At 43.1% G+C, this 16,052-nt stretch overlaps 1 protein-coding gene and 1 pseudogene across 2 annotated transcripts in view; one reads left to right on the forward strand and one right to left on the reverse strand.

The window, feature by feature from the left end:
- Positions 1-16,052, forward strand: part of FAM120C (family with sequence similarity 120 member C) — a gene marked incomplete at its 5' end in the record, with an annotated part of 65,016 nt that overhangs the window by 27,336 nt on the left and 21,628 nt on the right. Inside the window, 5 exons of the mRNA XM_081115438.1 lie at positions 2,051-2,179; positions 13,160-13,262; positions 13,836-13,909; positions 14,348-14,619; positions 15,406-15,679. Of these exons, the coding sequence (XP_080971564.1) occupies positions 2,051-2,179; positions 13,160-13,262; positions 13,836-13,909; positions 14,348-14,619; positions 15,406-15,679 (852 nt within the window). The remainder of the gene's footprint in view (positions 1-2,050; positions 2,180-13,159; positions 13,263-13,835; positions 13,910-14,347; positions 14,620-15,405; positions 15,680-16,052) is intronic.
- On the reverse strand, positions 4,935-6,580 carry LOC308511008 (DNA repair nuclease/redox regulator APEX1-like; annotated as a pseudogene). Its single transcript has 2 exons — positions 5,871-6,580; positions 4,935-5,183 (listed from the first exon to the last, which is right to left on the reverse strand). The product of its transcript is annotated as a DNA repair nuclease/redox regulator APEX1-like (transcript).

Below are 16,052 nucleotides of genomic sequence, written 5' to 3' on the forward strand. Positions count from 1 at the left end.
CCAGGGCCGGCCAGGGCAGGCAGGAAGCTTGGCTTCCTCCATTACCAGGGGCAACCCAAGCCTCCTGCTCACTCCAGCTCTGTGGCCGCCACCATCTTAGTTGGGTTAATTTGCATACTCACTCCTGATTGGCTGGTGGGCATGGCTGGTGGGCGTGGTGGAGGGACAGTTAGTTTGCATGTTTCTCTTTTATTATATAGGACTAGAGGCCCGGTGCACAAAAATTTGTGCACTCGGGAGGAAAGGGGGGGGGTCCCTCAGCCCGGCCTGTGCCCTCTTGCAGTCTGGGACCCCTCGGGAGATAACGCCCTGCTGGCTTAGGCCTGCTCCTGGGTGGCAGAGGGCAGGCCCAACCCCTAGGTGCAGCCCCTTGTTGGGCAGAGAGCAGGGCCGATTGGGGAGTTGGGGCAACGCCCCCTGTCATGCACAGAGTAGGGCGGATTGGGAGGTTGCGATGCCACCCTCAGTCACGCTTAGGGTAGGGCCGATTGGGGGGTTGGGGCACCGCCCCCTGTCACACTCAAGGCAGGGTCGATGGGGAGATTGTGGCGCCACCCCCTGTCATGCACAGAGCAGGGCCCATCAGGGGGGTTGGGGCTCCGTACCCTGTCACGCACAGAGCAAGGCCCATCAGGGGGTTGAGGAGCTCCTCCCTGTCACTCACAGAGTAGGGCCAATAGGGGAGTTGGGGCACCGCCCCCTGTCACACACAGAGCAGGGCGGATCGGGGGTTGGGGCGCCGCCCTCTATCACCCACAGAGCAGGGCCGATCAGGGGGTTGGAGCACCGCCACTGTCACACTCAGGGCAGGGCCGATGGGGAGGTTATGGCTCTACCCTGTCACACACAGAGCAGGGCCTGTGGGGGCGGGGGTTGGGGCGCCACCCTCTATCACCCACAGAGCAGGGTCGATCAGGGGGTTGGGGCGCCGCACCCTGTCACACACAGAGCCGTAGGGCGATCAGGGGGTTTGGGCGCTGCCCCCTGTCACGCTGATCCTGGTGCTGGGATGCCCCGCAGCTCCACTGATCCCGGTGCTGGGAGGCATATTACCCTTTTACTATATAGGGTAGAGGCCTGGTGCACGGGTGGGTGCCAGCTGGTTTGCCCTGAAGGGTGTCCTGGATCAGGGTGGGCGTCCCCACTGGGGTGCCTGGCCAGCCTGGGTGAGGGGATGATGGCTGTTTGCAGCTGGTCACACACCCTTCAGGGTGGGGGTCCCCACTGGGGTGCCTGGCCATCCTGGGTGAGGGGATGATGGCTCTTTGCAGCTGGTCACACACCCTTCAGGGTGGCGGTCCCCACTGGGGTGCCTGGCCAGTCTGGGTGAGGGGCTGAGGGCTGTTTTCAGGCTGGGGGTGACTGAAGCTCCAAACTGCTCCTTTTTTTCTTTTTTCTTTTTTATTCTGGGCCAGCTTTAGCTTTGAGGCTTGGCTCCAGCTCTTAGGTCTCCGCTGCTGAAAGTAGGTTTCTGGCCTTTGCTTACAATGTTGCGATCCTGCTGGCTGAAGCCCAGTGGACTAAAGCAGGTTTCTGGGGTTTTGTTTAGCTTCTATGTTTGTTACATAGTTGCTTAGAGTTGCAGCTCAGGCCTGCAGCAGCAGACGGGGAACGTTGGAGTCCTCCGTCACTGAAGCAAGCAAGCTTCATGTTAGTTTCAAGCTGCCTGGCTGCCGGCCGCCATCTTGGCTGGCAGTTAATTTGCATATCTCGCTGATTAGCCGATGGGAAGGGTAGCGGTTGTACGCCAATTACCATGGTTTTTTTTTTTTTTTATTAGCTAGGATTGTTTTTTTACAGAGAGGAAGGGAGAGGGATTGAGAGTTAGAAACATCGATGAGAGAGAAACATCGATCAGCTGCCTTCAGCACAACTCCTACTAGGGATGTGCCCGCAACCAAGGTACATGCCCTTGACCGGAATGGAACCTGGGACCCTTCAGTCCGCAGGCCGACGCTCTATCCACTGAGCCAAACTGCTTAGGGCTCACCCTTTTTCTTAACGACCCATGTCTGATGCCAGTGTTTCTTGTTTATATTAACTCTTTTAGGTTCGAGCTCATCAACTGGTTCTTCCTCCTTGTGATGTGGTGATCAAGGCTGTTTCTGAGTATGTTAGTGCCATCAAAGACCCCTCTGACCTGGATGTGGTTGGGAAGGATGTTTTCAAACAGTCTCAGGTGAGCTAGTCTTCCCCTTCCTAAGAGTAGCCAGTTTTCTTACCTTCACCAGTACCACCAGCAGATCTGATCTTTTCTGTGTTGGCTACCTTCTCTCCTCCTAGCTGCTTGTCTTCTCCATGCATACAGACCAGAGCCCCAGAGTTTCCTTGAGAAAACATTACTAGGACTAGATTGAAAGGATTTTTTAACTTTTTCCCACAAAGCTATGCAAGCTCATTCTGGAAAATTTAGAAAATAAACAAGCAAAAAAAAGAAGTCACTTAAAATCTCATTACCCAGAAACAACTTGCTATATTATCACTAGCATATATCTTCCTACTCTTTTATTATTTTTTTAATCCTCACCCAAGGATATTTTTCCATTGATTTTTAGAGAGAGTGGAAGAGAGAGGGAAAGAAAGAGAGAAATATCAATGTGAGAGAAACACATTGATTGGTTGCCTCCTACACAAGCCCTGACCAGGGCCCAGGCTGGGGAGGAGCCTGCAACCAAGGTACGTGCCCTTGACCAGAATCGAACCTGGGACCCTTCGGTCTACAGTCTGACACACTATCTACTGAGCCAAACTGGCTAGGGTTCTTCTTTATTTCATTGTGTATATATATATTTTTTAAATATATTTTTATTAATTGTTTACAGAGAGGAAGGGAGAGGGATAGAGAGTTAGAAACATTGATGAGAGAGAAACATCGATGAGCTGCCTCCTGCACACCCCCCACTGGGGATCTGCCCGCAATCAAGGTACATGACCTTGACCAGAATTGAACCTGGGACCCTTCAGTCCACAGGCCGATGCTCTATCCATTGAGCCAAACCAGGTAGGGCTCATTGTATATTTTAATATAAAGGCAGTCTTGCTTACTAGAGGATAATGGGTAATGAGAAAGACTACTTAAAGTAGGTTCACATAAAACAAGAATTAATATTTCATTGTTAATAGTGACAAAAGAGCTTGACTATGATTTTGTCTTGTGAAACGAAGTTAGGAAAATAAGTTACTTTTACTTTTAAATATATTTTTATTGATTTCAGAAAAGAAGGGAGAGGGAGAGAGAGATAGAAACATCAATGATGAGGGAGAATCATTGATCAGCTGCCTCCTGCACACTGCACACTGAGGATTGAGCCCGCAACCCAGACATGTGCCCTGACTGGGAATTGAACTGCGACTTTCTGGTTCATAGGTCAACGCTCAACTTCTGAGCTACCCCGGCGGGACCAGTTCTATGAATTTTTAACACTTGTATAAATTTATGTAATCACTATCACAATTAGGATCAGAGCAGTTGAACGACCCCAAAATCTCTCGTGCTATCCCTTTGCAGTCACACCCAAACTTATCCCTAACTCCTGGCAACTACCAGTCTATTCTCTGTTACTATAGTTATATCTTTTAGAGAACAGCATATGACTGGAAGCATATAGTATATAATCTTTTTTTTTAATATATTTTTATTGATTTTTACAGAGAGGAAGGGAGAGAGATAGAGAGTTAGAAACATCAATGAGAGAGAAACATCGATTAGCTGCCTCCTGCACATCTCCCACTGGGGATGTGCCCGCAACCCAGGTACATGCCCTTGACCGGAATTGAACCTGGGACCTTTCAGTCCGCAGGCCGACGCTCTATCCACTGAGCCAAACCGGTTTCGGCTAGTATATAATCTTTTGAGAACGGCATTTTCATTCAAGTCTTCTAAGTTGTTGCATGTTGCATCCAGCAATAATTTATTCATTTTTATTGCCAAGTAGTATATATTATGTGGGTATACCGTTTGTTTATGCATTTATCCCTAGAGGATATTTGAGTTTCCAGTTTTTGGTAGAGCTGCTGTGTATAGGTTTTTGTATGAACGTACGATTTCATTTCCCTAGGAGTGGGATTTCTGGGTCAAGTGGTAAGTATATGGTTAACTATATAAGACTCTGCCAAACCATTTTCCACAGTGGCTATTTCATTCTTCATCAGCACATGTTACTGTCAGTATTTTTATAGCCATTCTAATAGGTATATTGTGATAGCCCATCATAATTTTAATTTGCATTTATCAAATTATTAATGGTGAACAGTTTTTATCTTCTGTTTATTTGCTGTCCATATGTCCTCTTCGGTGAATGGTCTGTTTGTTAACAGTCTTGCTCATTTTTTTAATTGGGTTGTTCATTTACTTCCTGTTGAGTTTTGAGAGTTCTTTATATGTTTTGTATACAAGTCCATTGTCAGATATCTGGTTTGTAAATACTTTTCCCAGTCTGTGGTTTGTCTTTGCATTCTTTCTTTTTTTATGAAACTATGGCTCTTTATTTTCACATGGACAGTTCAAAGAAAGTCATCAGTAGCTTTTTTTTTCTTCTTTTGCTGGGTTTTAAAAATTTTTTTATTGATTTATTTTTTTGAGGGAGAGAAGGAAACATCAATTTGTTGTTCCACTTGTTGATGCACTCATTGGTTGCTTCTTGTATGTGCTGTAACCAAGGATCAAACCCGCAACCTTGGTGTATGGGGCAGTGCTCCAATCAACTGACCTACCTGGCCAGGGCCTACTTTTGTTTAATGTAATAAAAAGAAGAAAACCCACACAAAAAAAGAAAACCTTGGGCTTAAAGGAAACCCATCTGTCACTAGGAGCCTGGTTGAAGGATTCATACTTTTAGAAGGGAAATACAGTGCAGAATTCTCTAGAGAGCAAAGCTGTTTTGAAACTAGTTGGGGGCCTCATTTCCCAGGCTCAAAGCGATTTGGGGGAGGTGTTATAGTGCTTGGCACAGGGTGATGGGATAGTGATCACTGACCAGGGCCTTGGAATGGATCTTGCTGTCACACAATGCAGTTAACAGAGAGTGAGACACCAAAAAGTAATTAAGGTGCCAACCAACATTTTTGAATCGAGCATTTATCATGTAGGTCCAGAAAATGTAGGCATAGATTGTGTTGGGGTGGAGGTGCCAGAAACTGTCAGCCAGTGGAACAGCCTGTATCAATTCCCCAAAGTTGTGCAACTCTTTTTTTAAAATTTTTTTTTAATATATTTTTATTGCCGTAGCCAGTTTGGCTCAGTGGATGGAGCGTCGGCCTGCGAACTGAAAGGTCCCAGGTTTGATTCCGGTCAAGGGCATGTACCTGGGTTGTGGGCACATTCCCAGTGGGAGGTGTGCAGGAGGCAGCTGATCGATGTTTCTCTCTCATTGATGTTTCTAACTCTCTATCTCTGTCTCCCTTCCTCTCTGTAAAAAATCAATAAAATATATTTAAAAAATATTTTTATTGATTTTAGAGAGGAAGGGAGAGGGAGAGAGATAGAAACATCAATGATGAGAGGGAATCACTGATCAGCTGCCTCCTACATGCCCTTTACTGGGGATCAAGCCCACAACCCAGGCATGTACCCTTGGCCGGAATCGAACCCAGGACCCTTCAGTCTGCAGGCCAACACTCTATCAACTGAGCCAAACCAGCTAGGGCTGTGCCACTCTTTTTTAAAAATATATTTTTACTGATTTCAGAGAGGAAGGGAGAGGGAGAGGGAGATAGAAACATCAATTATGAGAGAGCATCATTGATCAGCTGCCTCCTGCATGCCCCCTACTGGGGATCAAACCTGCAACCTTGGAATCGAACCATGACCTCCTGGTTCATAGATAGAATGCTCAAACACTGAGCCACACCGGCCAGGCAAGTTTTGCCACTCTTTTGGAATGAAGGCAGCATTCTTTTTTGTTTACCTTGGGGTTGCGAAGGTCAGTTTCTTCATGAGCCACATCGAGGTTCCCATATAGCACAAGGAGCTTGCGGGAAGCCAGGCCCTTCAGGAACTTGGAAAAGGCTTTATCCCAGGGCTGCTAGTACTCCAGGCACACCAGATCTTGGCCTACATTAGGTACATAGTCTGTTACCAGCACAAATGTGTCAAATTCAGCCAATACCATGGGAGACATTGAGTGGGCACTGGTGGGAGAATAGGCCTGCGCCACTGTACCCTTCATAGTCTGAAGGAGCTGACCAGTACTGATGGGATAGTCCATACAGCTCTTGAAGTTCAGCTGGTAGTTTATTCACGGAACCTTTGGTCTACTGCAGGCACAGGATCTCTGGGGCTTCTTCTTTTATCCAGTCTAAACCTTTTTCCTTGATCCAGGCCTGAAGCCCAGCCACATTCCAGGACTGTGCCTCATTTGCCTGTGGGTGAAGTGTTCTGATCTGGGGATGTCCTCATACAGAGTTGGCCCCTTTCCTGCTGCCTCTTTCTCATTTTTCTTTGCTCCTGCTCCCAACTTATTCTTCCTGACCCCTCTGGCTCAAACTTGGGCTCTTCCTTATCTTCTGCCACCGAACCCCTTTCCCTCAACTCCCCACCCTTTTCACCACGTGGCCCAGTGAAGCAGTATTTCTTCAGCATTGCCTACTCAAGACCTTGTCTGGCTCCTCCTTATCTGAGCACAAAGAATAGATCCCCTGTCTCTACTTTCTTTTGTAGAACAAAAGTTTTAAATTCTTACCAGTTTGTATCTTTATGGAGCATGCTCTTGGTATCATGTCTAAGAACTCTGCATAACTGTAGGCATGACAAATTCTGTTTCCTTCTAAAAATTATACAGTTTTATATTTAGAATAAATAATTTGTTTTGAGTTCATTTTTGTATAAAGCGTGAGGTGTTTTGTTTTGGTTTTGCATATGGCAATCTAATTGTTTTCAACACACTTCATTGAAAAGGGTGTCTTTTCTCTTTTGAATTGCCTTTGTCAAAAATCATTTGTCCATATTTGTGTGCATCTATTTCTGGACTCTTTTCTGTTCCTTTGACCTATGTGTCTGTCCCTTTGCAATAGCACATTGTCTTAAATACTGTAGCTTTATGATAAGTCTTAACATTGGGCAGTTATTTCTCCAATTTTACTCTTTTTCAAAATTACTGTGTCTATTTTATTATTTTAAATTCTCACATGAGGATATGTTTTTGTTTGATTCTAGAGAGAGAGGAAAGGGGGAGAGAGACATCCGATTGCCTGTTTTCCATACTCTCCCCACCTGGGGATCGAACCCACAACCCTTTGGTGCACAGGATAATGCTCTAACCAACTGAGCAACACTGGCCAGGGGTCCTGCTGGGATTTTAATTGGAATTCCTTTAAATATATAGATGAATTTGGTGAATATTCAAATCCATGAATACAGTATGCCTCTCCATTTATTTAGATCATCCTTGATTTCTTTCGTCAGCGTTTTATAGGTTTTAGTCCTGTTGATACTTTCGTTTTTGGAGGCAATCAACCCATTTAGGTTCAGATCACAAGTTCTCACCATCCTTTTGTGGGCTGTGGTTTCAATGTCTGTAATTTTCAAGGCCTTTGCAAACCTATTTGGATCAGTCCAGCATGTGTGCCACCCAGTGGCCAGTCTGGGACTTGGGCTGTGATTTACCTCTTCGGGTCTCAGAGTCTCTGCTGTACTGTTTGCTAATGTCAAATCTATGTATGTGCTGCTCCCCCTCTGCAATCTCTTCAGCCACGTCACAGTTCATTGGAACAACCTTGTTCAGCATCTGGGGCCAAGTAGCAGAGGGGTGGGGTAGGTGGGATGGGAGGGGGTGGAGAGAGAGAGAGAGAGAGAGAGAGAGAGAGAGAGAGAGAGAAGGCATAGAAGACTCACTCCATCTCTTCAAACTTCTGCTTCTCTGATTGGAAGGAAGCTTCCTGTCATTCAGTTTTAGATTTTTGCTATTCCCCTCTTGTCACTTCTTCCACCACAAGGTTGCTTTGGGCTGGCGCACAGGAGAACAGAAAAAAGAAAAAGAAGGAAAAATGGGCTGTTTCTATACACTTCCTTGAGTTTTTGGAGACCCCTTTCCCAGTATTCAAGCCAGAACAAGACAAGGGTTTTTTTCTGGAGTTTTCTCTGTCTACATCAGTGGATGCTTCCAGATTTCAGGCTGTGTTGTGTCCACACCAGGAGATACCAGAGGAAAAAAATGTTAAACTCATCCTTGGTTCAGTGGTACTTTGAATTCTGGTCTTCTCCCTGATCATCCTGCTTCACTTTTCAGAGTCGTCAAATAGTTGCTCTTGCTTATTATAGCTACCTTTAGTGGGAACAAGGTGAGGTATGCTTGGTCCATCTTATCCAGGACAGAAACCTCTCTATAGATTTCTTTAGATGAATGAAGAATGAAATCAGTGTTTGGTATTGGAGGCATACATTTTCCTAATAACATTTTGTTATATTCATTACTTCACATTTAACTTTCTGTTTTTTAAAATATATTTTTACTGATTTCAGAGAGGAAGGGAGAGAGAGACAGAAACATCATGATGAGGGAGAATCATTGATCGGCTGCCTCCTGCATGGCCCCTACTGGAGATCGAGCTCGCAACCTGGGCATGTTCCCTGACCAGGAATCGAACCGTGACTTCCTGGTTTGTAGGTCAATGCTCAACCACTGAGCCAAAAGATATTAATTTATTTATTTCAGAGAGGAAGAGAGAGGGAGGGAAAGATAGAAACATCAATGATAGAGAATCCTTGATCAGCTGCCTCCTGCACACCCCCTTCTGGGGATCAAACCTGCAACCTGGGCATGTGCCCTGACCAGGAATTGAACCATGACCTCTTGGTTCATAGGTTGATGCTCAACCACTGAGGCATGCTGGCTGGGCAAGGCCATAAAATTTTTTAAATTGGGGTGACACTGGTTAATAAACTTTTACAGGTTCAGGTGCATAATTCCACAACACATCATCTGTACACTGTATTGTGTGTTCACCAACCCAAGTCAAGTCTCTGTCCATCACTATTTATCCCCCCGTATCCTCCTCTACCTCTCCCATATCCCTCTCCTCCCCGCAGCAATCATCACACTTTTATCCCTTTTTAATAAAAAAAACCCAAAAAACTAAAATAGACACTCTGCTCCTAATTCCATCCTAAGTTGCTTACAATGTTTTATGTCTCCTTTATATGTGTGTTTTGATGTGGTATGGTAGTCATGTCAGTGTAAAAAATTTTAACCTGCTTTTTTTCACTTAATTTTATGACTTCACCACTTTTCATTGTTGCTATAGCATTTTCATAAATATCACCTTTGTAGATCTATAAAAGAAAAGGATAGAACTTTATTAAATGCAATCATATATCAGATACTAAATCAGCGTTTCTCAACCTGTGGGTCGCGACCCCTTTGGGAGTCGAACGACCCTTTCACAGGGATCGCCTAAATACATCCTGCATATCAGATATTTACATTACGATTCATAACAGTAGCAAAATTACAGTTATGAAGTAGCAACGAAAATAATCTTATGGTTGGGGTCACCACAACATGAGGAACTGTATTAAAGGGTCGTGGCATTAGGAAGGTTGAGAACCACTGTACTAAATGAACCTGTATAGACAAGGTCCCATGCTAGATACTAGGACATATATGTGAATAAACCATTCTTTGTCTTCACGGAACCTGAGATTAAATTGGGAGGCAGAAGCAAATAAATGAGCACAACAAAGAAAAACCCCAATAAAGCTTTCATAGAGAGGAACGGTTTCATACAACTGGTGTGTGCCCCTTGAAGGAAGAGTAAATATCTGTCAGGACTCAGTACAGAGTGGTGCATTGCGGGAAGTATGCATAATTCGTATTTTAGGGGATTACATCATAGACCTATACTCACTGGCAATGAATAGTTTATAAGACGTATTGTTAAGTACAAAAACCAGGTTAAAAACATGTTGATAATGACTTTATTTATGTGGCGGGGGGAAACTTGGTGTACATACAGCAAGAGTTATGACAGAATATACACCCAGCTGGTAACAGTGGTCACTTCTGGGGAGGGGAGTGAGCGCAGAGGTAGAGCTAGTAGGGGAGAGACTGTATAGCTTTTATCTTGTAAGAGATTGTTTTCAATTATTATATGTATTATTGAATATACCAATGAAATAATAATGCATAGAAATGAAATTTTGATTCAAAGGAACATTATTCAACCATGTAGATATTCTGTAAATCAGTATAATTTGCAAACATTCTTTAGACATGGAACCCTTTTTTCAGACAATTATAGTAAGTCCACTTTTTAAATTGTTTATTGATTTTAGAGAGAGAAGAAAGGAGAAAGAGAGAGATAAAAACATCGATGAAAAAGAAACATCGATCAGCTGCCTCCTACACGCCCCACACTGGGGATCGAGCCTGCAACTCGGGCACGTGCCCTGACGGGGAATTGAACTGGCAACTGCACGATTCATAGGTTGATGCTCAACCACTGAACCACAGAGGCCTTCTCAAGTCCAATTTTTTTAGTAAGCAGAGTGATTTTGTGTCCAAGTGAGGCTAGCGGACTTGGAGATCTTGATTTCCATGTTTGTGTGCTTGCGTGCATGCCCATAAAAACTTCTAGAATGCTGTGTAGATCCTGGGGTGTTAATAGTTACAACTCTGAGAGATAAGATTATGCATATTTTAAGTTTTCCTTTTTTATTATGTATTTTAATTTTTTATAAGAAACAGATGGATTGTTACAGTTAGTAGATGGGTTTTTCTCAGAAAATATTCAACACTTGGGGCTACATGGTGAATTGGGCACTCTCATGTATTGAGGATGAAAATATAACTTGTGACACTATTCTGGAAAGAAATTTAGTATCGTGTGTCAAGAGTCTATGAACATGACCATATCCTTTGACCTAGTAAACTTACTTCCAAGAATTTGCCCTATGAAATAACCCAAGAAACTTGTTAACAATATGCTTATTAGAGCATTATTTATAATGAGAAATTAAAAATGACTTTAATATCTTATGTTCCATTTGATGAAATATGAAGACCATAAAATTATGTTCAAGGGGATTTTGATAAAGAAAAGCCCCTTCTCAGTCAGCCCCAACCCCACAGAGGGAAACAGCCATTTTACTTCTATTGCCATAGATTAGTTTTGCTTCTACTTGAACTTTATATGTACCCTTTTGTGTCTGTCTGTCTGTCTTTCACTCAGTATATCTTTGAGATTTATCCATAGCATTGCATGTATCAGCACTTTGCTCTTCTTTATCACTATATTGTATTCTATTGTATGAATATACCACAATTGATCCATTCTTCTGTTAATATGCATTTGAGTTATTTCCAGTTTAGGGCTATTATGAATAAAGCTGTTGTTAGTTTGTTCATATTTTTTTGGTGGACAAATGTACTCATTTTCCCTAGGTAAATTACTTAGGAGAAGAATTACTGTGCCATGCGGTAAATAATGTTTAGTTTTATAAGAAACTGCCAAACTGTTTTCCAAGCTGTACCTAGATATACCCACCAGCAATCTACTGGTAATTCCAGTTACTCCATATCCTTGCCAGTGCTGATATTTATAATTTTGAATTTTCGCCATTCTGGGGATATATAGTGATGTCACATTGTGGTTTTATATATGTTTAAGTGCTTTTGTGTGTTTTAAAAATATTTTTATTGATTTTGGAGAGGAAGGGAGACGGAAAGAGAGAGAGAGAAACATCAATGATGAGAGAAAATCATGGATCAGCTGCCTCCTGCATACCCCACTCTGAGGATCAAGCTTGCAAAACCAGGCATGTGCCCTGACCAGGATTGAACCGTGACCTCCTGGTTCATAGGTCAGCCATGGGCCACACTGGCTGGGCTGCTTTTGGTTTTAATGTTCATGGCTTTTGAACCAATAATTTCACTTTGGGAACATTTTCCTAAGGACATAATCTAAAATCCAGAAAATCTTATATGATGTGTCTTTGCTGTATAACTTATAAAAGCCAAATGTGAGAAATAACCTAAATGTCAGGTATTAGGGAAGTAGATGCATAATTTATGATATATTTATGATGATAAAATATGCAGCCATTCAAAATTATCTTAAAAATATAATAAAAGCAGGATACAATATTATTATAGAGTAAGGTATTAACTATAGCAAATATGTGTATTAAAATAGTACAGCTATATACATCAACAAAAAAGTTTATTTTTAAGTAACAGTTTTTATTTATTTTTAATTCATTGTTGCCACTATCACAGATGTCCCCCATTCCTCCCCTTATCTACCTCCACCCAGCCGCACCCCCCTCCTTCTGGCCATCACCACACTTCTCTGTGTCCATGCGATATTCATATATGTCCTCTGGCTAATCTCTTCACCTTATTTCATCCAGTGCCCCCCATTCTCCTCCTCTCTGACCTCTGTTGGTCTGTTCCGTGTATCCATGCCTCTGCTTCTGTTTTGTCCAAAGAGGACATACAGGTGGCCAATACATATATGAAAAATGCTCAACGTCACTAATCATCAAAGAGATGCGAACTAAAACTACCATGAGGTATCACCTCACACTTGCCAGAATGGCTACCATCAATAAATCCACAAACAACACGTGTTGACAAGGATGTGGAGAAAAGGGAACCCTAGTGCACAGTTGGTGGGAATGCAGACTGGTACAGCTACTGTTGAAAATAGTATGGAGTTTCCTCAAAATGTTAAAAATGGAGCTGCCTTTTGACCCAGCAATCCCACTTCTGGGAATATATGCTAAGAAGCCTGAAACACCAATCAGAAAGAATATATGCACCCCTATGTTCATAGCAGCATTATTTACAATAGCCAATATCTGGAAAAAAGTTTATTTAAAAAAATACTAGGAGAAAACACACCAAAATATCTTTCGGTGGTGGTACTCTGTAATTTTCCCCTATCCTTATGTGTTTTTCTAATGATCATGTGACCATTTTAGAAGAATACAAAATTTAAACTTTTATTTATTTTTAAACTTAATTTAAAAACTTTCCCCAGATTTTATGTTCTATAATGCTTTCGCCTTATCTAATCTTTCCTGCAACATGAGAAATTACTCTCTTGGGTTTCTTTAAATATTTGATTTCTGCTACTGTTTTGACTCTCAAATTATAAATTGCATGAAAAAGACACTCTTGTGTTGTTTCTTCTTCTGAACATCTGATGTTGCAACATCCAGTCCAGGACGGAAGATAAAATAGAGCGATTCAAGAAAGCAGTTGAGTACTATTCAGTCACAACCAAAATCTCTTCGCTGCCAGTGGGTTCCTCCTCCTTTCTAGGTAAGGCTTCCACCTGACCCAGAGCTGCTCTGCCCATAGAGGACACTGAGGTGGCCCCTCAGAAACTCCTGGGCCAGAGTAGAATCACTTGTTTGTATTGCATCCTCCTAGAAGCCATTCCTGTTTGGTAGACATTTTCCTTTGGATTTCCATGTAATAAGAGAGGTGACACGAGACAGGGCCCCGATTGCTCAAAACTTTAGCTGGGGTCCTATGCCATTCTCTTAGCTTGGGCTTCTCCTGGTGCTACCCTCCATTGTGGCCTAGTATACATAAGACAGCCCTCTCAATGGTGTCAGGCCTGAGTTTGAATCCCACCTCTGCTGTTTACTAGTTGTGTGATCTTGGCAAGTCACATCTGTACGAAAGGTGGATCATGATACCTATTGTATAAGGTTGTTACCAGATGCAGTAATTTATGTAAGATTCCTGGCATGATGCATAATAGCTGTTCAGTAAAATGTGACTTACTTATAATTAATAATAATTTTTCAGGTGATGTGGGGTTAGCAGAATGTAACATGGTAGAATTATTACGTTTGCCTAAAATGTAGCCCTTTCTCTTGGCTTCAGGTTTTCGTAATAACCGGCTGGGAAATCCTCCCCTTCCACGAAGTCAAATGAGCAGTATTTCTGGGAAGCCAGTGGTAAGTATCTTTTAAAGGGCCTCAGACTGTTTGTTAGCATTAGACACTGGTGGCTTCCTGATTTTTATAATCTGAGTTAGGGTCTCTCAGTGTAATCAGTATGTTAAGACTGGTATATGCTAATGTCACATTCTCAGCTGGAGGCCAACAGACTATGTAAAGAAAATATCCAAATCAGTAACCACTAGGGCCTGGCGAAGGTAGATTTGCTAATGTTGGAAAGTGTTCTAGGAGACCATGGTTTGGTTCATTGTCCTGCCTCTGGAGAATTCTATCCATACATCACTGTTAGAATTATTTCTTATTACTCTCAGTAGATTCTTTGTATCCCAATAACCCTTGCTACAGCCATCATCTGCTATGTCACAACTTTTTGAGGGAACCATCTTGGAGCATGGTAAAATGTTAAAGAGCTTTTCTGTCTGTTTTATCCTTCAGTTTTCTCACCATGTGCCCCAGAAAATGAAATATCCACCACCATTCCCATTGGGACCCAACTCCTCTCTTCTCTTCTCCCCCCATACTTTGGGGGAATCCCATGCTTTTTCTGAGAATTCCCTGCTGGAGGACAACCCCCTTGCCACTTGGGGTATCTCTTATGACTCATCACAGTTTCCCAATTACCTGACTTCCAAAGCCTCACCTCCTCTGGGACCAGACTCTTCCCACTCTTCTTCCTCTGGTGATGAGCCAAACGGAGTCAGCTCTGAGTAAGTATCTGTATAGGCACCCAAGGAAACAGACTTCTGAAGCATCCCTATTCTTTTGCTGCTAACCTGGGCAGGGGCGTGGGGAAGCGTATGCTCCTGGCTTCTCTCTGTGGCTCTTTGCTCCTAAGCAAAGTAAGAAAACTCTCTCTCTGCTTGGCCACTTCATGCTCATTTTGACTCTAGACAAGTGGTAATTTTCAGATACTCAAGCCATGGAGGTAAAAGGCAGCATAGCAGCTAGTTAGAGGAGCTCTGGTATGGCTGTGCTACATGTCATGGCTGCCATTTCTCAATTAGTGAGGGGAGTAGACTGAATGTTAAAAAAAATGAGAAGAATTTTTAGAGTTGAGCCATTGGAACAGTTGTGTAGGCTGTTATATTCTTAGTGACTCAGACAGGGTGCTGATGATTAAAATAGTGGCATTTTGTATTTGCTCATTTGTTCTTAGATTGTTCTCTAAGCAGATTACCCCTGGGAAGCAGGACTGCTTTGAGGTTTCAATTGCAGTCATTTTCTTACAGCATATGCAGACTCTAAATGTGATCTCTTATGTGTTGGGAAGGATTCAGAATGGTTCCCACAACTTTTGATCACGTTGGTTTGTGTCAGATGGAAGAAGCTAGGAGGGTGGTGATGGCCACTGAGTGGAAACAGGCCCACTGCTAACCCAGTGTCCAAACTTCCAGAGGGTTTGTAAGATTCCTTGAGATCAGAACAGACATTTGCATTGGAATATCTTTATCAACCTCCTTTCTCTTTTTACATTGTCTTTCTCAATCTTTTAGTCATGTCACAGAAACATTTCATCGGCAGCCTAGATGGGAGGATCCCAATGGTAACAGAGGTCCCTGGGTACAGCCTGGTGATGCTGGAGTTTCAGATGCTGCCCTGGGAGATGGTGAGCCCCACATCCCATCTCTGCTCTCTATGTCTACAAGGAACCACATGGACATCACCATTCCGCCGTTACCGCCAGTAGCCCCAGAAGTTTTGCGGGTGGCCGAACACAGACACCGAAGAGGTCTTATGTACCCATATATCTACCACGTCCTCACTAAGGTGAGAGAGCACCTCAGTACTTCTGTCCCTCCTTGCTATTGACAGTACACTTCACACTTCCTAGAACTGGAAGTCACCAGAGAAAATGATGATTAATGGTATCTGAAGGGAGATGAAAGGAGACCAAGTGTGCTGGGGCTTCTCACTGTATTAAGGGTTTTAGGTGAGGTGAGACCAGTAAGAGATGGGACTGTGCAGTAAATGAGGCCCCAAGAAGTGTAATTGTGAGATTTCAAAGAAGAAACTTGGTACATTCTGGTCTAGGGGAGGACATTAGAAGAAGAGGCTTATGTCCTTGTTTTTTGTCTCTTTCTCTACTTCTCCAGAGCTTTTACCCTCCATCATCTTATCATCCAAATCCACCCCCCAGCAA

This window comes from Myotis nattereri, assembly GCF_964212035.1.
Source record: "Myotis nattereri genome assembly, chromosome: X".
Lineage (NCBI taxonomy): Eukaryota > Metazoa > Chordata > Mammalia > Chiroptera > Vespertilionidae > Myotis > Myotis nattereri.